Raw genomic sequence first — 23737 nt, forward strand, 5'->3', positions numbered from 1 at the left:
CATGGCCTCACGAGGCACCCTGAGGTCATCCTCACTCGTGTCATAGGGAGCCGGAGGTTCCGGGATCCCCCACCAACAGCTCCCGAGCGATCCTCTCCGGATTATCGGTCCACGCAATAACCAAAAACCGACCCATGTCCGCTCGCGAGGCAGTCTCCATACCGATTCTCTCCACCCAACAAGAAGGACCCAGGATGTAATCCGCTGTGCCCGTAACCAACGCGTGCGCCGGAACCCCGGCCATCTCCACATGCACCCTGTAACGGAAGGGGCGCAAAGTAGCACCTAGCTGCCGGTTCCATCTGTTGAAGCTCAGCGAAAAGCCGCTCCCCTGGATGACACCAGTACCTAATAGGGCACCACAAGCCGCCGAATTGGAGCATACACACAAGAAATTGGCCGGCCATAACCGGTGGATTGTGAAGCTCTCGGCCGCCAGGGGACAAGCACGGACGATGAGGGCAGAAACCGTCGATGCTGCCACCGTCCCCCGACCACCAACCACATGGACCACCAGACTGGAAGACAGAGCAGCCTCTGCCTCGTCCACAGCCGCCGACATTGGAAGGATGCATCTTTCCAGTCGCGCCCTCCTCTCCAGAGCACCAACCGGGCGGGCCACTTCCACCGTCAGCTCCACCACCGGCACCACTGGGGCGGAGGGCGACAGGACCCGCACAGCAGGAACCGCAGGGGCCGGTTTGGCCGGCAAGGCGGCGCCTTTACCAACAGCCCGAGCAGGAGCAGAGGGCCGGGTAGCCAGCACGACAGGGGCAGAAGGCAAGGCAGGCACCGCGGAAGGGGGAGAAGACCGGCGCACCGTGGCGGCGACCAGCCTCGCCGGCGGCGCCAGTGGAGGGCTCCGCGGCCCCCGATAATCCCTCGCCACGTGCCCCTCTTTCAAGCACCTACGGCACCGAGATGGATTCCGGCACAAGGCCGCCACATGGTCCTCTTCCAGGCAGTTGAAGTACCTGCCGGCCATCACCTGCGGCAAGTCGCTCCGGATCACAAGCGCCGGCAGCACCGGGCTCAAGCGACGGCGGCTCCTCGGCCGCTTCTTCCCAGACCGCTGCCAGCCACCATCCTCCTCCGGCGACACAGCCCGGCCGCCAAGGCGCTCGGCCCCCGGAATCCGCCCAGCAGGCCCAACCACCACCGAAGCCAGCCGCGCCTCGCCAGCGGCAGGGGCGAGGACCTCCACCTGACCGCGGACCACCTCGCAGAAGGAGCGCGCCGAGCGGGAGCCATCGGAAGAGCACGGGCTCAAATCCACACGCTCCTGCCCACCCGGTGGACTCGGCAGGGGGGAGAACTCCATGGAAACGCGAGGGTGCGAAGGCAGACGGGGAGAGAGAGGTGAAGGTGGGCGCCGTCGTCGGAGTGACGCCGGCGCGGGGGTGGACGCCGTCGCCGGAGTGGCGGCGGCGGGGGTGGGGATCGCCTCCCGCGTCGCCTACCTAATCGCCAGAGCAAACCCTTGACCAGTGCCTAACCAGCCTCAATGTATGTACTGACACTGTGAGATGAATTAATGATGTGTGGAGTTCAGACGCTGTCCTTACCGCATTTTTCTTTGGTTCTTGACCGGCGTCACTGCTCCTTTCTTTCTCCAGTTCACTACCCAGGGAAAATATAGAGCGTTCTCGTGCCTGCCATGGGTTATGGATCAAACTATTTCTCTAACTGAACTATTAAAGCCTTCATTCAAGCTTGAGACCAATAACTGAATTATTGTTCTGCTTAGCCAATATAAATAATGGGTGACATATATTCTCTCCTTCAAAGCTGGAACAGTTCTTTTTTTTTTTCAAACCATTTAAAGCTTGAACAGCAAGAAAGATTCCCTGTCCCAACTGTGCATGGATTGGTCTGCCTTCCATGTGTATTTGTTAAATCTGCCTCATACATTCTTTGACCCATCCATGATGCTAGTGCTCCCTGAGATGCATGATGTTATTCCAGTAAACATTTGGTTGTCTAAGTAAAAGTGAGTGTATGAATGAATTATATAACAAACTTATTTGTATTGTGAGCGGAAAATAAAAGGCTTCTTCCGGTGCTACCGGCTTAACTTTTCCAATTTGTTTTGGTTGCAGTAAAGAATGTCAGGCCAGACTGCCTAAACTAAAAGTGGTGAATTAGGGGTGTGTTTGGATGCTGGAATATGGTGGAATGGAATAGAACCATTCCAGCTTTTTGAGTGGTTCTTGTGTTTGGTTTGTAGAACATGCAAAAGTAGAATGGAACCAGTTGGTTCCCCTCAAACAGGAATATTCTTTCAATATGCGGAACCAAGTGATAACTCGTAAACGTAGGTATTGGTTCGTTCCTGGTGGAACTGGTGGGTCCCAGATGATTCTCGACCCGTTGTCTCTCTCTCTCTCCTATCCACCTCCGTCCTGACCCTCTTTGGCTCTCTGTCTCCCCATCGTCTCCTCACGGAGAGGATGCCGGCGGCGGGGGGTTCTTCAAGGGCGGCCGGCGACAGAGGCACGGCAGAGAGGGTCTGCTTGGGGGTGTTGCAGGGAGCGGAAGAACCGGCAGCGAGGCAGGTGTTGCACGGAGAGGACGCAAGCGGGGGCTGTAGGGAGAGAAGGCCGACGGAGCGGCTGCGGTAGAGGAGGCAGGCGCAGGGGGTGTTGTAGAGGACACGCACGACCGACGACGGGATCGACAGCGCGCAAAGGAAGCTTCTCCGTCCGCCGGAATCGACGGCGAGAAGGGTCCGTGGTCCCTAGCCGGGGAGGGGGGAGGATTCAGCAGCGAGCAAGGGAGGCGTCTGCCATGGCTGGGGAATCGGCAGCGCACGTCGGTGAGCAGGTCGACGGAAACCTGTGCGCCCAATATTGATGAAAGATGAAATTGAGGAAGAACCATTCCGTTCTCTCTAGTTCCACGAACCGAACAAAATTCGCAGTTGTTCTATTTTTCCCAACCAAACACTGTGATGGAACCATTCAATTCTATCCCGTTCTTATATGAATGGAATGGTCCACTTGGTTCTGAAACCAAACATAACCCAGAAGTACGCTGGAGAACCGTATGAAAACGTGGCCGCATGATGTGTCTGAATAGGCCATACTTTGCCCTCTGGTTTTCCCAATTCCCATGCGATGGATTTTTGTATGCAATAAAACCTGGCATAAGCTGCATAGTAGCTTTTTGTCTATGATGGGCTGAGCTCTTTGAACAAAAACAATTAGTGAAAAAAAAACTAAAAGTTGGAAATAACAAAACATGACAAGACTATTGGCATCTACCAAGACAAAGACCATGTACTTTTTAACACAAGACTTGCAAACCATTTTCTTTGTGAGTCTCCCCTCCCCAACTCGGGCTCAACATAAAACATCGTACTTAAATCCTCTTGCACCACCAAAGTAAAGAAATCTTCACGAAGCCATTGAAATGTTCTGTTCCTTGAAATAACAGACATAATACATGAATGAAGAAAAACAAACAAAAAACAATATACACAAAAGCCAACAAAATACACAAAACGCTTGCGGTGGAAATAAAAGACATAATACATGAATGGAGAAAAACAAACAAAAAATAACCACACAACAAAATTTACTAACAACCCCCTTTAGGCCTTCACTATAAATAAACTTGCCTGGTGGGTCAAAAGGTAAAAAAGCCCCAACCCCCAGCCGACCCAGGAGGACACCCACCTCCTCCTCCGCGCAAGAAACGCCAAATGGCGGCCGACTTGCAAGGAAGCGGCGTGCCTTCGCGGGTGCTCTGCCTGGAGCCCGGCGCTCAGAGGTGGACCGACGTCTCCGTGCGCGTTCTCCCCTACCTCCAGAACGCCGTCGCCCGCGGGTGTACCGTCACCAGGATGCCCCTCGCCGGTGGCCACTTCCACGTCTACGACTTCACCCTCATGAGGCGCTACATTGAGGCCCAGCCCACCAGCAGCGTGCCGCTCGCCTGGTACGACGAAGGCGGCACCGCCTTCTTCCCGCCCGGCCCGGCCGCCGGCGTCCCGGTGGCGGCAAGCGCCGAGAGCTGCACGGTCAGCGCGCACGATGCCGTCAGCGTCGTCCGCAGCTGGACCCTGGACATGGCGGCGGTCACCGGAGCGGAGATCTCCGTCCCAGGAAAGTCGGCGCTGCGCATGTTCCGGGAGAAGGAGATGGTAATGGGGCTCAACGGCGTCAAGCTCGGCTGGTACGGCGCCTCCCCCGGGGACGTGAGGATGGCCAGCGCAGGCTTGTTCCGGAGCCCCAACTGGCACCTTCTCGGGGCCCAGCGCGCGCACGGCCGCGGCCTGCACTTCTCACCCCTCAGGTTCCCGCATCTTAGGTGAGCCCGTTCTCTTGGATTGGATCTTCAACGATTGGTACAAGAATTGGGGGTGTTTCCTGGTCTGCAACACGAGTTCTTGATTCTCTTTGTCTGCTGCCATGGTTCTGAATTTCTTGGAGCAAATGGAGGGTGGTCGTGATATTGCTCAAGAACTGCGAAATCGCAGCTCGAATCGTATAAGAATCAATCAAATGATAGGCTGGTCGACAAGAATGGAGAGTTCCTTGATTACCTAAAATTAGTAACATGTTTCACATGAGTACGGTAATGGGGATAATTCGACATAAGTTCTTGGTCTGAGGAAATGCCAAACAGAAATAGCATGAGCAAGAACTACGATTTGAAAGAAGATTAACAAGCTTTGCATATCCTCGAAATCTAATAAAGTTGGGACTCTTTTCTGCTCTGCTTTCCGGTTCTAGTACGGGAGAAGGATATAGTTGTTTTTCGCTACAGCATCTTCAGTTCGATTTGTAACCGAACGGTTTTGTAGCAAGTCTGCAGTAGTGACAGAGCAAGGGGAGTCCTTGAGTTGAACAAATCAAATAGTAATAGTATGTGCAGGAACTGCAATTTCTTTTGCATCGTCTCATAAAATGAGTTTGTTAATGGCAATGGAGGAACTGTTGCTAGTTTCTATTTGGTTAAGTTGTGCATCTCCAAATTTCAGTCCGATGATGTTACCAACATTTGGATATGTCAGATAAATGCAGAGTTTTGGGAAACCAAGTTGAGTTGTTGATCTGTAATGAGTGCCAGACAGTTTCTGAATGTGTACGGTTGCAACACTTAGCGGAGAAACCCGATGAGCTAACTTGAAATTTTCATTTCAATTAGCATGGCCATAGCTGAGGCATATCACAGCGGTGAAGCATGGGTGTTGCTGTGCCGCATCTTGCAGGGCGTGCCAACGGCCATCCATGCCGGATCAAACCAGTCCCAAAACATGTTACCTGGCCCTGGCCTCCAGTCTGCTGGTAGTCTTGACAACATGCTCAATCCAAGCTGGTACGTTGTATGGGCTGAAGACATGAACATGTGCGTTCTCCCAATGTGCATGGTGAGCTTCATGAAACGCCCAGTGGGCCCAAGTTGAGGTACTTGTCTGAAATGGTGTGATCTATGTTACTGGAGTTCGTAGTGTTTGTCTAAATGTAACTTTTGTCTCTTGCGTTTTGAACTTGGTGTTAGGATCACTGGTACTTGTCTGAAATGGTGTTACTTGAAGAAGTTGCACAAGGAGATCAAGAGGGTTCTGCCGTCCTCTCAGTTGCAGCTTTTGGACAATTTGTTCGATAGTAACACGGTAATTAACAGCTTTTAAAGTTTTTTTTTCTGAACATTTCATTTCATTTAGATAGTTCACTTGGATTACTGGCTGGCACATTTCTCTCTATGACTCAGATGTCAGAATAGAGAATTTTCACAAGGATGGAGACATGGCATGCAACCATTTACCACTGTTTGTGTTGGTGTGACTAGTTTTGCAGGACTGTCCAAGAGACAAATCAAAGAAAAAAGAACACCCTTGTTTTATGGTGGAGAAATATTGGAGGAAAACTTTATTTGCTTTATTGTGTGCTAGCAGATCATTTACTTAAACTGGTTGCTTGTCTTCTGTTTACAGCATTATAATTAATTTTTTCTATTTCTCTTTTATATAGTACTCCCTCTGATCCTAAATTCTTGACTCAAATTTGCCAAAATATGGATGTATCTATTCTTAAAAAGCATCTAGATACATGTAATATTTCGACAACAATTAGGATCGAAGGGAGTGGTGGGTACTATCTGTAGAACAAATTCTATTGTTCCATACTTCATTCTTAATGTAATGCATAGCAAGCCTGCTAGTTTCACATTCACAAATGAAAAAGGGTATGTTTTACTGTGAAGAAGGAAAAATAGCCACAGCTTATAGCTCTTTCTCTTCTTCTTATCTAGCTTGAGTAGAAAACTAAAGTAGTACAGCGAGCTGTGCGGGGATTTAACCGTTTATCTTCTTAGGATCTTTAATAGCCTGTCATAGGATTCTAAATCATTTATTTATTTATTCTTATCTAGTATTTGCAATATGGAAATTTTAGCTATGCTTGAGAGTCATGATGTTTTTTCTGCGCTGCTGCAGGTAAACGCGTATGCTTTCTCCAAGTTGGTGAGTGGCCTTATTGGTATCGATATGTTTGTCGGTGCCATCCTGAAGGCTTTAGAGCACCGATTCTCTGAAAACACTGATGGATGATTTGTGATCTTTCTATCTGATATGTATGTCAATCGTCACAATTGCGCTCAGATCTTACTTGAAGAACCTTGATGCTTTAGGAGATTCAAAACCTGTAGTCATGTCCAAACATGGAAGGGGATCTTGCATGAAACTGTTCACAAAATACAGTAGCTAGCCACATCATACGACTAGTTGTATAAAATGTTGATAGTTCAAATTCTTTGCTCTAGGGACGTTTTCGCAGTTACCAGATTTATTTTGGACTGGTGAGTACATATATGAACTGAGAATACTGATTGAGATTCTTAATACCAGTTTGGCCTGAAATTGCTTTGATTCCTTTATCAAGTCAGTTATTCTCTTTGGGGAAGTCCATTAAGTAAATCGCATTGTTTTGATCTCTGAGTTGTGGAAAAACACGTGTGTTGTGGACACACCTCACATAGTTAGCCTTGTATATTTGTACTAGTCCCCCTCCCGTCCTCCAAAAAAAGAAATCATCCAGATTATGAAATTTCACCATTGCACTCCTCGCAACGAGATATTCAAAACTAGATCTGATGCTGATAGATTCCGATCAATTTTTTTGTGAGTTCCAGACTACTTTGATTACTATTAATGCAGTATGTTGCTAATCATATAAATACAAAAACACATAAATATAAGACAACTGTGAGATGTAAAACAGGACAAGTCTGAAATGTCAATTTGGTTGGCTAGACACTAGAAACAAGAACTCGTCTAGGTTAAATGACCTGTTTTATGTAACGACGTGGAACTTGAGGTCTGCATTCACTAAATGAATTGACTAAAAGACGTGGATTTTTTTTTTCTTTTAACAAAGAGTGGCGGCCGGAAGGGGTGTAAAATAGAAACCATCCTCAGCCACGGAATTGTGAAAGAGGGAGAGTAACAAGCAAAGAAATACTCTAAAATTACACCTGGTTGGAGCCCCGCAGAAAACAAAATTAATACAGTCAAAAATATCGATCCAATAACAGTGACCCGTGATGTGCATACATGCATGGGTTGAGAGAACGCGTGATTCACATGGTTAAGATTTCCTACGTGGACCTAACCGGCGTTGTGTTTTCAATGGGAGTGACGTACCCGTCAATTACGAGGCGCTTGTCGTGACTTCGTCAATCTCAAGATGATGTGCCGGACCAGTCTTTCGGAGGTGCTCCTAGGTGTAGGGTGTGCGTGCGTGTGTTCATAGGGGTGAGTGTGCGTGCATACCTGTAAGCGTCCGTGTCTGTACTGTGTTTCCTCAAAAAAAAAATTCCTACATGCAGATATATACACAGTGGAGGCTAATTGGTTGCCTTGCTTTCTTTTTGGCTTATAAGACTAGTGACAGTGATCGACCTTCATGGCTAGCTCAATTAATGTGTCCAGGTCCGGTCCATTTTCAAGTCTTTAGGCTGGTCATAGTGCATGTAACTTAAGTAGTAATATAGGTGCCAACTAGACATTTTAGTAACATGGCATGATAATTAATGAAGAAAGAGAGAGAGGTGATAACTAGATATGTTACCATCACATCACATTTCTCAAGATAGAATGAGTCTATAAGACAATTAATGAGGTTTATATGTTACCACAAATTATGTTACCCTCACTATTTACATGGTAACATAGACTAGTAACATATACATGTTATTACTTTATGTTACTATGCACTATGACCAGCCTTACACCACGCGCAAATCGGGGATGCTAATTGGCGGAGCTCCACGAGGGAAAGAATTAGCGGGCCAATTCCCAAGGACCAAAAATGGACCATCGGAAGAGGTTTTTTCTGGTGACCTTTTATTTTCGATATCTTGACTCTTGATTTTATCAACTTTTAATTTTTCAACCTTTTATTTTGAATCTCTTGGCTTTTAATTTTATCAACTTTAATTTTTGACTTTTACATTTATTAACTTTTAATTTTCTCATTTTTATTTTAATTTTACTTATAAAATTAGTAAGGGTGTTGCTTTCTTGCTGCATGGAGGAGAAAGGGGTAGAAGGGCGCTGCTACGTGGAGGAGAAAGGCACTGTGTGCGGTGAAAGAGATAAAGTAGAAGGAGAGAATATGATAAGGATCCATTCATCCACCGGGGCACGGACGACGCAGTTGAAAATGACAACGAAAGAGGTATTAAAAGTTGATAGATGTAGAAGTTAAAATTAAAAGCTAATAAAATTAAAAGTCAAGAGATTGAAAATAAGAGGGGTTACAAGAAAAAGCAAAAATAAACTCTCCTGCTACGAACCATTTTTGGGCTGTCAGAATGCGCTCTTTTATGGTACTTCCTTCGTGCCGAAAAGATTGGCGCGGCCTCATTCACAAGGCAACTTTGCAATTAAGTCTTACACTTTTCAAAATATTACAATTACACTCAACAATGACTCTAGGAGGGCGATGTCGTCGGCCGCCGCCAGATGCCGCACCTGATCCATCCTCTCCGCCACCGGATCCGGCCTTGCCACCGGTGGATCTATCCTCTACGAGACCAACAAGAAGAAGTGAAGAACTCTCGGCAACAACAAGAAGAAAAGAAACGACAGAAAACATGACAAACGACTAACCTTGCAAGAGACCCTCCTCGCCACCGCCGGATCGGTCCTCTCCGCCACCGGATCCGGCCACACCACCAGAGGATCTGGCCTCTCCGCCACCGGAGCTGGACTCGCCGCCACCGGATTCTTCATGAGGGAGTGCAACACTGGGGAGGGGAAGTTGGGGCGCAGCAAGAGGGGAGGTGGACGAGCACGGCGCGCGGAGGTGAGAGGGAGCGTGGCAAAGGCAACCAGAGAGGAGATGCGGAGGCGCAGAGGAGAGGAGAAGGATGAGCAGAGAGGGGAGGAGACGAGCACGGGAGTAGGCGAGGAAGTGAAGAAAACATGGGTTTCGGGTATTAAAGTCTTGCAGCACGAGTTGATTCGAAGAAACGGCGGGGGCGTTTTTATAAAAAGACCAGCCACGCCAACCTTTTCGGGACGGAAGAAGTACAACTTACTAGTACTAGAGGGGAGTAGTATTGGACTAAATCAACGGCTAGTAATTTCATGTTGGGTTTTATAGAATTGAATTTTTTCTGACCAGATTTATAGGAGTAATTTTGTCCCGATGACAATGAACATCCTGAGAGCCTCCTGACGTAAAAAAACAGTGATTAATTTGACCATATCTCCATTATAAATCTAGTGGTTATGGAAATTTATTTCATGTCCAACACCAAATCGATCTCGAAAAAGCTATACATGTATGTAGAATCAGAACAACTCCAAATCGATCTCTCCTTGCCAGCCACCCGACGGCACACATCCCCGCCGCGCCATCCTTGCCAGCCAGCTATTGGGGCCGATTGATTTCTCGACGAGGCGGTGAATGTTCTCTTGATTGAATTCTGTCTAGCCCCAACTCGAACTGTAATACTCGTTAATCGGTTATATCATTCATTCATGGGCAACGAAGCCACTAACTAGAGACGTAGCATCAATTCAACAATGAATCAGTATCAGAATTATTCTGGACATTAATTGACCTCTTTTACGGTATCCCAGATTTAATGTGAACCGTTTATTTATCTTGATCCAATGGTCGATGTTGTCTTGTACTCCATCATCAATTTAATGGAGTACCTAACAAACAATCACCGGAGTACCTTACTTTGGAGGGCAAAATTGTAATTACGCGATGATATTTTGGCCATTTCCCATGCTAGCTTTCAGTCCTCGACGTTAAGCCGGCAGGTGGACGCCGTCGAAGCACGACGGAACATGGCCGGATATGTCCTCCAAAGCATCCGGCACCGTCACCACCATGCGTTGTGCTGGAACAAGTTCCTCGCGGGAGCCGGCTGCATTATAGGTTCTTCTAACTGTGAAGCAGACGAGAAGTGAGACGTTCTTGCCTGCACCATTGAGCCGTGCGCGGTCTGACCATGGCCAGCAGGAGCTGCTGGGAGCAGCCGCAGCGAGGAGAGAGATGAACTTTGATTAAGGAATAGTTGATTAATTAGGAAACATGTCCAAGGTAATTGGGAAACGTGGCCCCAACAGCCGGCCTAAATTGATGGTGATTTTTACGGATTAGGATGGGATAATGCGTGCTGAAAAGACCATAAATATTCTTTCTCACAAATTTCTAATTTGCCCTTTAGATATAGACGGTCACATCTAATTGGTACTCCAGTAGTGGTTTTTGGAGTACGGGTACGTAAAAAAAATCTCTATTTGTATTTTTGTTCTTTCCTATTTTGCACAATCCTAATGCATACTAGATTCGTTTCCCCTTTTTCCCTTCCTATTTTGCCCTTCCAACAAAAAATACTACTCCTTTTGTCTCCTAGTATTGATGAATCTGAACCTTTAGATCAATTGTACAAATGGACCATATTTGTCTATCCCTACAGTAAAACAAAACCCGTCAGAATTCGTGGGCTAAGGGCATGTACAACAATCAAACGTCGGCTGTCTATAACAGGTGACAATAAGGATTTAGGCTGAGGTGGAGGAGAACAAGGGAAGAGAGAAAGAGAGTCAGTCTATCTGTAAAAATCTAGACAATCGGTAGTCCTGAAAAATCGCTTGTTACAGATTGTCTTTTGCCATTGTACGTAGAGTGTCTGCAACTCCCTATACTTTTTCTTCCTCGTTGGCTCGATGGATCAGTTGAGATTCCCGATAATTACGGAATCTACAGACGATTGAAAAAGACAACTTACTGTACTGGTTATCTTTAGTGTTGTCTATATATGACGTGGATGAGTACTATGGACAGGATTTGTCTAGACTATTGTACATGCCCTAAGTAGTCGGCCGAATGTATCCATGGGTGAGTGGTGGCATGTACATGGGCTCATTGTGGGCATTTTTTTAAGGGTTTTTTTTATTTCCGTGCCCCTCAAAACTAAGTTGTGCTCTGTTTTGTCCAGGCCACAAAGCAATGCTCGCTTCTACACTCGGCTCCTTGTTCGAGTTCTCTCTTTTGCCATCACGGAGCACCTCCTGACGATCAAACAGGCTTGACCGTTTGCTCCTGACGAGTGGGGCCCGATTGTGCGCCGACGGGTGGGACCGATGGTCGCTACTGACTTGTGGGCGCCAAGGAAGCCGATGCAATTTCTGACATGCGGGCCGACGAATAGCTTCCGACTGGTCGGGCGGGTCTCTTCCGACTGGTGGGGCATAGGCAGCATGTGTCCGTTTTCTTACAAGTTTACCGGTAAAAAACTGACATGTCGGACGGGACTTGCTACAGTATATATATGCTGACAGGTAGGTCCTGTGGACTCAACTTACAGGTGGGACCAAGAAATTGCCATGTAGATTAATCTTACATGTGGGCCAGCGTATTACCCATTCGTTCCCAAATCCGGATCCGGACCGAGCAGGAGCAGCTAGACCGTAGCCCGCCGGTGCCGCCGCCGCCGACCATTCGGAAGGGCAGGCGAGCAAAACAGAGTTGAGCGGGCGCACATACCCACAGTCTCCTTCGCCATCTAGCTTTCCACCCATCTACCTTTCCTGACGCCAACGCCCACCAGGATCTGTTGAGGAGGAGCTTCGGGGGCGCAGCGCCGGCGGTTGGTACGGCGAGGACGAAGCAATGGAAAGCACGCAATAGGGGAGCAGCTCGGCCAGCGCGGCCCGTAGCAGTTACAATGGGGAAGATTGGGTCCAACCGGGCGCACATGAATCGTGGATTCCTGACGGGTAAGTAACGAGAATCCCCCCCCCCCCCCCCCCGCTACGATAGAGCTAACTCAGTAGAATGACTAAGGTTCGTGCATGAATGCTTACAATGGCTGGCATAACCTTCAGCCGCCTAACCCGCTCTCTTTTCTTTGATCGACTAGGATTGATCCATCGATTGCTTTTCGGCTGGCAGTTTTTATGGAAACTAGAATTTTGCGTGGAACTAAAGCGCATCTACTGTCCAAATTTTGCTATCCAAAGGTGGTAGAGACTAGCACATCATTCGATGATTTTTGAAATTCGCTATATTCTGCATATCCCTGGAGCTAGGAAGATGCACTTGACTTCAGATATTTCAACACTACCGAGCAAAGATTTGACCCTCTAACTTGCGATGAACATCTCGGAGTTCTATTTGGTTTGAATGTTGTCTCCCGTTTCGGTAAAATTCAAATCGATGTGCTACAGCCACACAAAGAATGGCAGAAGCAATCAGGAGATGGGGGCAGAATTACAGTTAGGGATTCAGTTAACTCTACTAATACTCAATGCCCACAAACTCCTCTTAGGTCCAGACCCTGTAAACCTACATGTAGCGAAAGCCAAACCAGTACTGGAGTCGACATAGATGACGACGCACAGCCTGGCGTGGCAGTCCCTCGAAGAGATGATGAGGATGAGACGATGTTTCCTGAATTGGTGGACAAATTCAGCCAACAAGTGATGCAAGATGAATACGAGGAGGAACCCACCCCTGCTGCTAGATTTGATGACACTGACAATGAAGAGAAAGAGGAGAACAATGACATGTTGGTTCCTGATGAATACGAGGGTGAGGACATGCCTACAATCGAGTGGGATAGAGAAAATCCTTAGCTTACCGAAGGAACCATATTTCAATCGATGGTGGACTGTAGGAATGCACTCACTACATATTGTATTCTCAGTCAGAATGATTTTGTGATTGTCAAGAGTGAGCCAAGCAGGTTGACAGTATACTGTCCCTATGAGAGGTGCAGGTGGAGGTTGCATGCCTCCCGCATGCGAAAATGCAAATTGATTCTGGTGCTACAGCTGCATTCTAATAAGTCTCGTCAAATTTGTTTATCCCATTTGTTCTAGAGTCAAAACTGACCTACTTATGTGTTTGCCCCATTGTTGAACTCACCAGATTAAAATCAACAAACATGTGCACACTTGTCCATCTGGAGGGGGGAGGACCACTACCAAATTAGCAAAGACCAGGTGGGTGGCAGATGCAATCATGGATTGGCTCCGGGAAACACCAACACTTGGTCCAACAGCACTACACCAAAAGATTTTTGAGAAGTACAAGTTGAGCATCCCTTACATGAGGATTTTTTATGCTAAGGAAATAGCTCTTGACAGGATCAATGGACCATGGAATGATAGTTTTCAGTTGCTTTACACCTACAAAGCTAAAGTGGAGATGGCTAGTCTAGGGAGCGTTGTAGAGCTTGACAAGCATACAGTTCGGTACAATTACAAGAGGAAGAGGAAGGAGAAGGAATGCTTCAGGAGGGCTTTTGTTTGTTTCAAGGCTTGCTGGCAAGGGTTTCTAGATGGTTGCAGGCCCTATTTGGCTGTGGATGCAACAGCTCCGAATGGAAGATGGAGAGGACAGCTTGTAGCTACATGTGCACTTGATGCACACAACTCGCTATTCCTAGTTGCTTATGGTGTGTTGGAGGTAGAGTCAGAGGAGAGTTGGGTCTGGTTTTTGCAGAACTTGCGAAACATTATTAGCCATCCAACAGGATTGTCTATACACACAGATGCTTGCAAAGGTTTAGAGACTGCAGTTGAAGCAGTTTTCCGTGGAGTGGAGCATAGGGAATGTATGAGACACCTTGTTGCCAATTTCACAAAAAAATTCAGGGGTAAAGTGTATGATGAGAACCTTTGGACAGCAGCATAGACTTGCAGCCTGAGGAAGCATGAGCACCACCTGAGAGTTTTATGTTCAGAAAGTCCATTGGTGCAAGAATACTTGAATTCACATCATGGAAAGGTTTGGTCTAGAAGCAAATTCAATGAAATTTGCAAAGTAGATTATGTTACCAGCAACCTTGCAGAGTGCTTCAATGCAAAGATCAGGTCAGTAAAAGGACTTATGATATGGCAAGCATTTGATAAGATTAGGCAGATGATCATGATAAAGATGGATTTGCGTAAAAGAATTGTGAACACAAAATATGTTGGCCACTCCATTCTCCCATCCGTGATTAAGTCATTGCATGCCAAGGCTAGAGGATTGAGGATGAAATGCATTAGAAGATCAAGCGAAGAGGCTGAGGTCACTTATACTGACAGCAAAAATAGGGAATGGAGATATCCAGTGGATTTAGCAAGTAAGACATGCAGCTGTAGGCAATGGCAGATCAGAGGGCAGCCATGCATACATGCACTATTCTTCATGTCTATAATCGGTGGTAAACAAGGTGAAGTTGACCAGTACATGTCTGATTACTTCTCTGTTGCCAGGTTGAGGGCAACATATGCTGAGAATGTGCCTGCTTTGTTGGGGAAAGACCAATGGACCATCATCGATCCAGGGTTCAAGCTCCATGCTCCACTTCTGACTAGACCAACAGGAAGGCCAAGGAAGAACAAGATAAGAGCAAGTTCAGAGGGTGGTGTACGTAGAAGACGTAAGTGCAAAGATGTGGACAACTAGGTCACATAGCAAGGCTTTGTACCAATCTAGTAGACCCATCTTTTGAAGAAGTGGAGTGGGGTGCACAAAATGCAGGAGATCATGAAGCCACTGCAGGACAAGAACAAGATCATGAGGCCACACAAGAAGATGCAGAGGATCATGAAGCCACTGCAGGACAAGAACAAGATCATGAGGCCACGCAAGAAGATGCAGAGGATCATGCACTTGCTGAGGATCTTCAACTACAAGAGGATCTTGAGGTTGCAGAACCAGCAATTGAGCCCTATTTAATTGGCAGCACAGCTTGGTATGTTCACATTTCTTTAATTCCTTAATTAATTAGGGATCATTAATTATCCCCATTCCCTTAATTAATTTGTAATCTCTATGAACAGCTCAAGAATAAGTAGGCCAAAAGGAAAGGGAAAAGGCAAGAAAAAGAAACTAGAACAAGTTTATTTGGCATCATCTGAAGGTGAGCAATCCGATTCACCAATATCATATGATGATTTTGAAGAACTGGTGCTGGAAGGTTTCGAAGCTATAGATGCCGAGGAAAGAGAACTAGTTCCATGTGCTGAGACTAGAATAGCATCTGTTACTGGAAGTACACCGACACCACGATATGAGGCGGCACCCAAGGTGAATCCCAAAAGAATAAAAAAAAGAGGTGACTCAAAGCACCATTCACGCGCACACAAGGAGCAAAATGGTGAATCCTGCGAGAAACACAAGGAGCAAAAAAAAAGGATCTGTTTTTGATTTTGTAGTATTTGAATTTGATTACGAAGTTGAACTTTATTTTGAATTTCAAGTTTGTATGCTGGTTGGATTTGAAATTGTGGCTCCCTTTATTTCTGTTGGACATTATGTCAAGAAGGAGCTAAGAACTTGAGGACCCGGGTCTAGCCCTTGGAGAAGTACGATCCCAAACACAGCTGACCAAGTATGGACACAGCATGAACATTGTACGAACATAAACAGCGGAACATAAACGACAACAGTGCAACATCGTACGACAACAGTGGAACATGGTTCCCTAAGGATGGTGCCTGGCCTTCTTGTAAGGATTGTACCTAGCCTTCTTGCCCCCGCCCTCCGCAGCTTCCGATCTCTTTCAACCAACATCTCAGCTAGATCGGCCGGTTCGTTGGCTCGCAGGAACCACTTGAGCCCCAAGTGCCGGGCCCTCTTGCCCCCGGCATTTGGGTCCTTTGGCCTGCAGTTGGTGTGCTGAAGGACGCTCAAGAAAGTCTGGTTGATGATCTTGTCACAGAAGGGGCAGCCACGGTTCCGTCTGATTTGATCGGCTCCCACCTCTTCAGGCCCTTTCCCAGGGTTAGCAGATCGTAGATCTCAGTGGCTACCTCCTGAATCTCGTCTTCTTCGTAATCTTCCAGCTCATGTTCATGAGCAGGGGGCATAGTCCAACAAGTCTGTAAAATATGGATGACATCATTTAAACAGTGATGAATACACTAAGCAACCGAGAGCAACAAAAACACAAAAGTTCCCTTTTTGTATTGATATAAGTGAAGAGAACTGTTGATACCTGAACGTTTGGTTGGACTTGCTCCAGAAGCTTCACTTCATCGCTGCAGATCATCCTCCACTCCATGGGCACCTAGCTAGCTTCGTGCCACTTCAGGTGGCTGCTGAAGAGATTGCCTTAGCCTCAGGTTGTAGCTGAACCCAAAAGAAGGGGCTGATGAATTTCCAAAGGGTGGATCGGCCGTGGACATTCTGCGACAATAGAATATGGGACTTTAGTTGCTTAAACAGAAAGGATCAGTTCAATAATGGAAGATAAAGGGGGTCCCAAATTACCTGCTCTTGCCTGATGTAGTCATTCCAAACCCGGGATTTCTCCCTTTCGGAAAGGTTTTTGTAGTCCTCCAGCGCAATGATTTTCCAGATAGGCTGTCTTCCTTCCTCGTCCTGAGGCCGAGAAAAATAAATCCAACTAAATAAATCCAACCTTAATCCCCTAAATAAATCCCCTAAATAAATCCGCCTAAATAAATCCGCCTAAATAAATCGAACTAAATGAATCCAACTAATAAATCGAACTAAATAAATCGAAGTAAATGAATCCAACTAATAAATCGAACTAAATAAATCCTCTAAATCCAGATCGTACACTAATTATGAGATCCAACTAAATAAATGCAACTAGATTGGAAAATTAGATCGCTTTCTAAATGGAACACATATCCTCATTAAACCGATTTCTAAAGGGAACACAGATGCACACAAAAGCAATTTCTAACTGGAAAGAGGATGGGTACGAGGTGGGTAACAGTAACATAGATCCATCAGAACATAGAAAGGGTACGACCTGAGTAACCCCCTAAAGGTGGTCCTATCTGGATCCAGAGAGCCCAATTTAGAAAGGGAAAGGGGAAGGCGACAAAAAAAGCGATGGAAACGAGATCTTACCTTCCGGATCGGAGGACCACCGCCAGCTCCCCCAACGTGCGCCTAAGATTAGATAAAGAGAAAGTGGATTTAGACCACGTTCGTCCACAAAAAGCGCATTCCATCAATTAAAAAAGGGAAGATCTGGATGCCGGCGACGGATATGGATGCTAATGATTTGATATTGGGATAAGATGAAAAGCGTACCTCCATCGTGTCCATGGCTGCGGTTGCTGTCGCTGTCAGATCTAAGATGAGAAGTGGCGGCGGTGTTTTTTAGGTCAGAGGAGGAGAAATGGACGCCGAGGGGTCAACATGGGCATATATTGCCCCAGGGTTAGCCCAAGCCCCACATGGCAGCACCGGCATTCCCTTTGGCCTTCGACACGGTTTCACGCTTCCTCGACACGGTTAGCCTAGGCCCCGCATGTCAGTTACCTAATGGAAACATATTTGAAATTAAAAACGGCAAAATATTTAATAAAGGGACCCATTTAATAAAGGTCCCTTCAATAAATGAGCAACATTTGGGAGAAGGGAATTGTGATCGATGACATGTCAGGGCAATGTGCAAAGTTTCATTATTTCCTTATGGGTTGATAACGGAAATCCAGGTTAAAGAGGTGAAAGTAGGTATAAATTTCATTCAAAACTTGCCCATTCCAGCTTTGTAGAATTTTAATGATCGAAAACTAACTTTCTGTCATTGCTCACACACTCACTTATGCGAAGTTCCAATGAGTTGGCATCAGGTTATACTTTATTAACCGAAAAGGGCAGTAATTCAAAGAATGCACAAAAAATAGTGTGTCAAGTCAAGAAATTCTGAAACTTGGTCAAAACATCTTCAATGTACCCACAAGTACTCTGTATAAATATTGGGATGAACCTTGCAAAGATTGGCCATCATTTAGCATAATTTGATCAAATTTTAGTGAATATGAAATTCAAAAAATAGCAAATAGTTTCAAAAAATGAAAACCCTTTGAGATGGTTGTGTGAATACACACATGTACCCTGTGTGCAAAATTTCACTTCATCTGGAGATAGTAATGGGATGGCATTCTCAAATTTATTTCATATCTCCAACATAAGCACTAGTGCAACCTTCATATATACAAAGTTTTTGTTTTCACGAAAGTGTTGACTCCCTTTATTTCTGTTGGACATTATGTCATAGGTACGATTCGAAATTTCATTTTCGCACATTTGAATCTACATTGCTTTCGTACACGTAGCCCTTCACGTGGGTTCGAGTGAGGTCGTCCAGATTCTCTGTACGAAGACTGAAAACCAGTTAAACCAGTTAAAAGTCCTATAAAACTGCGCATACCTTTCACGTGGGTTCGAGTGAGGCCGGGCATTTTTTTTTGCTTGTATTCTATTCTAACTTGCGGCCTGACAGTATTACTGTCTTCTCTGATTAGTTCTTAGGTTCACTAAAAAAGCTTCGCCACCGCCGGTTAGCCGGGAGAGCAATCCTTCGAAAGGAAGTATCCTTTTTGCCCCCCGCGCAAGAAAACGCATTTACCATCCCCTTGACTCGCCGCTATTTTTACTCTCCCACCCTTGCTCTTCTCCCCAACCAAGCATTCCCCATCCCAAGATCGGGCCACCGCCGCCGCCAACACCACCAAACCCTAGCTATGGCAAATCCTCACGAAAACTGTCCCGGAGCGAAACTCGCCAAGATGTTAGCCCTCCTCTCTTCAACTATCAAGCCATCCCTTCGCATCGGCATTGTGGAGAGGGGCCTAGGTGGGAAGCCACGTGTGGTCTTCTTGGTTGGGGTCATCGCCCGCAGCCAGCCTCGTCGCCTTGCGCCAGAGCCGGAGGCGTTGAAGAAGAAGTCCAAGAAGCTCGTTAGGAAGCGCAAGGGGAAGACACGCCCCAATGATCTGGTGCTGCTTGCTAATGTCGCCGGCGAGCAAGTCCGTGTGTCGACCGTCGCGAAGCCAATGCTGGTGTCCTTAGCATCGCTCGCGGTTGCGGGCACCCTCGGCTACACTGCGTCTCGAAGCATCGTTCCCCACCGGATACACGCCGCGTATGGTTCCCCTAAATTTCATTTTCAGGTTGGTCGCGACATCGATGGCAAAGCACCCGGCGAGGATCTTGGAGAGGATGAGAGCATCGTCTTCATTGGAAACACCAAGAAGCGCCATTTCCGTATGGCTTTGCTCGCCGGCCCGATGTACCTCCTGGAGGAGCTTTCTGCCGCCGGATCTGTGGCCGAGCAGCTGCAGCAGCACCTTTCTACTCCGCTTGGGGTAACTCAGGCAGTGGGGGTCGGAGCAACAGCCGTTGCCATAATCGGCACGCTTGTGGCATGCTCTGTGGTGTGTGGGCACCACAACTGAGGGGCTTGGATTGGCCATGGGCAAGGAGTCAAGGAGATGGTGAAGTAGGAGAATGGTCTTTTGTGTCTAGTTTCAGCTATGAAGTAGCAGATGTTCTTTTGTGTTTGGTTTCAGCTAAGCAAGTGTTAACCGTATCTAAGCAAGGCAGGTATTTATCCATGTTATTAGTGTGTTCGTGTTTGAACTACGAAGTACCTATATGTATGTCATCACTTCTATGCAGTCCGTGTTGATGTTCCCCTATTTTTTGGTAATTTGTACTAATATGATTGCTCTGTTTGATTCATATGAACTGTTGGATTATAGATATGAGATTTCATAGAAGTGGGAATAGAAATAGCACCATGTTGAATAACCATACCGCCGCACATATCCCTTTATTCAAACACTCATGGTCTCAAACACATACTTCTCTACACAAGGCTCACAATTTGAAATTCACAAATACAGACATTTTACCACACTGATAAACTCAAACTACATTCCTTATAAAGACCATCTGATAAGGACTACAGCTTCTCACCCAGGGTAAACAACACGGCACCGAACGCTAGTGCAACACTGAAGGATGCAGCAAAACATATTGTCAGATCTTCAATCTTCTTCTTGCTTTTCTTCTGCTGAACTTTCATCTCCTCAATCTTCTTATCAAGATCCTCTATTACTTGTTCCTGGTAAGCCAGTTCAATTTGCAGGATAATCTTGTCCAGATTACAACTCTCTTTCACCAACATAGATTTCTCATCAGCCTGAGCCAACCCAATAGTTTCATAGTCAAAAGGGATACTCAATTGCATAAAAGTAGAGAGAAAAAACACCCTAATTAGGTCTGGTCAGAAAATTATCACCTTCGCGACTGAAATTGAGCTGCTAGCAGAGGATGCAAGCAGAGACACATTCATTGATGCTTCCCCTTCTTCTGATCCACTGTGTCCCAACTCAAGGCAGGACGATCTAGGGTTCTTAGGGTCCAAAATATAGTTGAAATTGGGGTGAACTCTGTGGAGCTTAGTATCTATTTCTAGTTCCCTTTGAACTTTGGAGGTTGCGGGAAGCATTTCTAAGGGTGAGGTGTGGTTGCTGGCGGCGGCGGAGGTGGCGGTGGGCTAGGTCGTCGTTTGGGGGAAGGGAAAGGGAAAGCGCTTGGACAGGGTCACAGGGGTGGTCGGGTGAGGGCATCCGTTCTTTCTTGCAAAGGAGGATTCACTTCTTGCAAATCCCACCCTGGCTTGACGACGCATTTTTTTGAGAGCTTTTAGCCCTTGGCGTACGAAAATAGGGAAGGGAATTTTCCGTGCCATGCATACAATTGTACTTTCTCCAAATTCGATTTAGAAAGGAGAAATGGAATCTACATTGAAAGTTACGCAGAGTATTCAATTTTGAAATCCATTTGACTACTTTGACTTTTGTGGACCGCTTAAAAATGAGACCATTCTAGCCCTTAGCATACCAAAATGGATCTTCTCGCAGGCTAGATGAGATATCAAGTTTCTCCAAATTCCTGTCAGAAAGTAGAAACGGTATCTACATTGAAAGTTATGGACGATATTGGATTTTGAAATCCATTTGCGTACTTTGACTTTTGTTGACCGCCAACAAATGATACCATCTTTAGCCCATAGCATCCAAGAATTGACCATTTTGGAGGCAGGTTGAGAATTCTAGATTCTCTAAATTCCCGTTTAGAAAGCAGCAATTGAATGTACATTGCAAATATGGACAGCACTTAATTCTGAAAGCCATTTGAATACGTTCACTATTGTTGACCGCCAAAAAATGAGACCGTTTTTATCCCAACTCAAGTAATTCACTATCAGTCTTAGAGAGAACAAACAGATAGCACATATAGTGACCCCATACATAGCATTTAGTCTCCACATAACAAAGCACCGTTCACAAAAGATACATGGACAAGTTCAACATGAACTGACTACTACAGAACACAGGTTCAACAATGACTACCCCCTTCTCTTGGAGGACCAGATCCATCCACTCTTCCAACAAAACAGCAGAACTCATGCAGGTGAGTGAGATCTTCAAGGCCAGGACCAGAACCACCATACTCAGTAAAAGGGTCATCATCTTCAGAAGAATCTGAGTACTCAGTGTAGTCAGGGCCATCAGGAAGAAGATGAAATCGAACAACCACTTCATGGACATGGACGATCACGTCAAATGTCACTGCCCTTCTTCTTATTGGATCAACCGGTGCAACAATTGACCCGTCGCTATCATCACTATCATAGGGAGGGTACCGAGGAGGGATTTGACTAGCTGTATTGGGCACTCTAATCTTCAACTGCTTCAGTATGGCATTTGGATCACGCATCCATGCCCTGAGCTTCACACAGCGCGGATCAACCAGCATCAGAAATTCAACCAACTCGCCGCCTAGCTGATTAACCAGATTCTTCACAAATTATGTTTCTTGTGTATCCTCCATTAACCCATCCAAGCTAAGAATGCAGCTAAACGACAGATCTGACTCCGCTCCCCTGAAGTAAGAGGTCTAGCGGCGAAACGAGATATAGCCGGCAGGGCATCGAATGTGCATTGAATATCGCAGTACATCCGTGCATTCTACATCGGACTGAAATTGAATCAAAAAGTGGCCCGGCGGAGGACATACCGTCATGCTTACTCCACTACTTATTTTGCAGTGCTTCTCGATGGCTGCCCTGACGTCTTCAATCGAAGTGGTTGGCAGATTGATCGCACATCCAGTATGGATAGTGACAATGAGGGCTTTACCTCGAAGCTGAGCCTGCTTCTCTTCCATTCCGGAGGTGCGGGACAGCACGAGCTCGGAAACATCGGGCCTGAAATCAGGATTCCCACGGCAAAAGATTTCTTGGCCAAATCGAAGGCAACTTCTAACCTTGTGGTACGGAGACAGCTTCGTGCTCGCCATCGCTGCCTCCCCCTCGCTTGTACACATACGCAACCCCGCCGCACTGCTGGCGCCGTTGATTTAGGGTTCTTCGCGGGTTGGAGAACTGGTCGGGATTGGGATTTCGCTGGGCAGAGAGTAGGAGGGAGAGAGAAATGCTAGGCCACACCTGTCATGCCCGGACGATTACACGCCCGTAAGACTAGTCAACCGGCCCTACGTGTCATGCACTCCCTTGGCACGCGTGTAAGTTAACTAGACATGGCCCACATGTCATCGTCCTAACCGGCCCAGCTTTGTGGTACGTCGGGACGCTTTTGGGCCGCAATTTTTGGCCCGATTTTCGTCAACCAGGCGGTCCTGCTGGTCCAAGCAGTCAAACCCTTTCTCCTTCCATGTCCCCACCCATCAGCCAAACACCGGGGTTTACCCTTTTTTAATAAACGGGGACCCCTGTCGTCCCATTTCCCCACCCACTCTCCACCGCCGAATCCCTAGAGCTTCCATGGCCCCAAAGCATTATTGGCCGCCGTCGAGGAACGACCACGAGGATGGGTCATTGTCGAGACCTCGCCGTGGCCGCTCGACGTTGGTGCCCTTCCGCATTACCCCGGTGAGGATTCGCGATCGGATGTACCTCACGGTCGCCATGGCACGGGATTTTTGGGAGCAGGCCGCCCCCGTGCCATGGCCGGACATCCATTTGCCACACAGCTGGCACCTAAACCCGGCTAGGGTTCCGGTGCCTCCGGTGCCGGCATCCGACAGGGCGCGCCGTGATGAGATCCGGCGCCGTCGGGTGGCACTGCCCCCCAACGTCCGCCACGACCCTGCCTTCACCGCGGACTCTACGAACTGGGACGTTTGGTTCCAAACGGAGCACGACGTCCGGCGACGGAACTATTTCTTCGCTGCGGCGGAGCCTGGTCCGCCGGTGCCGGCTGAGGGGGATGAGGATGTGGAGGAGGAGTACGAGGAGGAGGAGGACAATGCTCCGTCTATGCTGGAGACAAAGGAGAAGGCTAACGACGAGGAGGAGCAGTACCTCGCCACCTTGGAGGCGTCGAAGGAGGACGCGCGGCCCGAGCCCCTCACCGCCGAAGAGGAAGTCGAGCAGCTGCGGGCGGCGGAGGAGGCCTCTAAGCTCCACGAGC

At 47.1% G+C, this 23737-nt stretch overlaps 1 protein-coding gene and 1 long non-coding RNA gene across 2 annotated transcripts; one reads left to right on the forward strand and one right to left on the reverse strand.

Annotated features, from left to right (window-relative positions):
* Positions 1 to 3633: 3633 nt before the first annotated feature.
* Positions 3634 to 6882, forward strand: LOC104584099. The gene is made up of 3 exons (XM_024460462.1): positions 3634 to 5411; positions 5506 to 5620; positions 6443 to 6882. The coding sequence occupies exon 1, from the start codon at positions 3704 to 3706 to the stop codon at positions 4313 to 4315; it is 612 nt and encodes a 203-aa protein (XP_024316230.1). The 5' UTR covers positions 3634 to 3703; the 3' UTR covers positions 4316 to 5411; positions 5506 to 5620; positions 6443 to 6882.
* A 1803-nt stretch (positions 6883 to 8685) lies between these two features.
* On the reverse strand, positions 8686 to 9473 carry LOC104583612. Its single transcript, XR_731465.3, has 2 exons — positions 9119 to 9473; positions 8686 to 9034 (listed from the first exon to the last, which is right to left on the reverse strand). It is a non-coding gene; the product is annotated as an uncharacterized LOC104583612 (long non-coding RNA).
* Between the last annotated feature and the right edge of the window lie 14264 nt (positions 9474 to 23737).

This window comes from Brachypodium distachyon, chromosome 3 (genome assembly GCF_000005505.3).
Source record: "Brachypodium distachyon strain Bd21 chromosome 3, Brachypodium_distachyon_v3.0, whole genome shotgun sequence".
Classification (NCBI taxonomy): Eukaryota; Viridiplantae; Streptophyta; class Magnoliopsida; order Poales; family Poaceae; genus Brachypodium; species Brachypodium distachyon.

What these genes read in the sequence shown, in the direction of transcription:
- LOC104584099 (XM_024460462.1), top strand. Translation starts at nt 3,704, where the DNA reads ATGGCGGCCGACTTGCAAGGAAGCGGCGTGCCTTCGCGGGTGCTCTGC.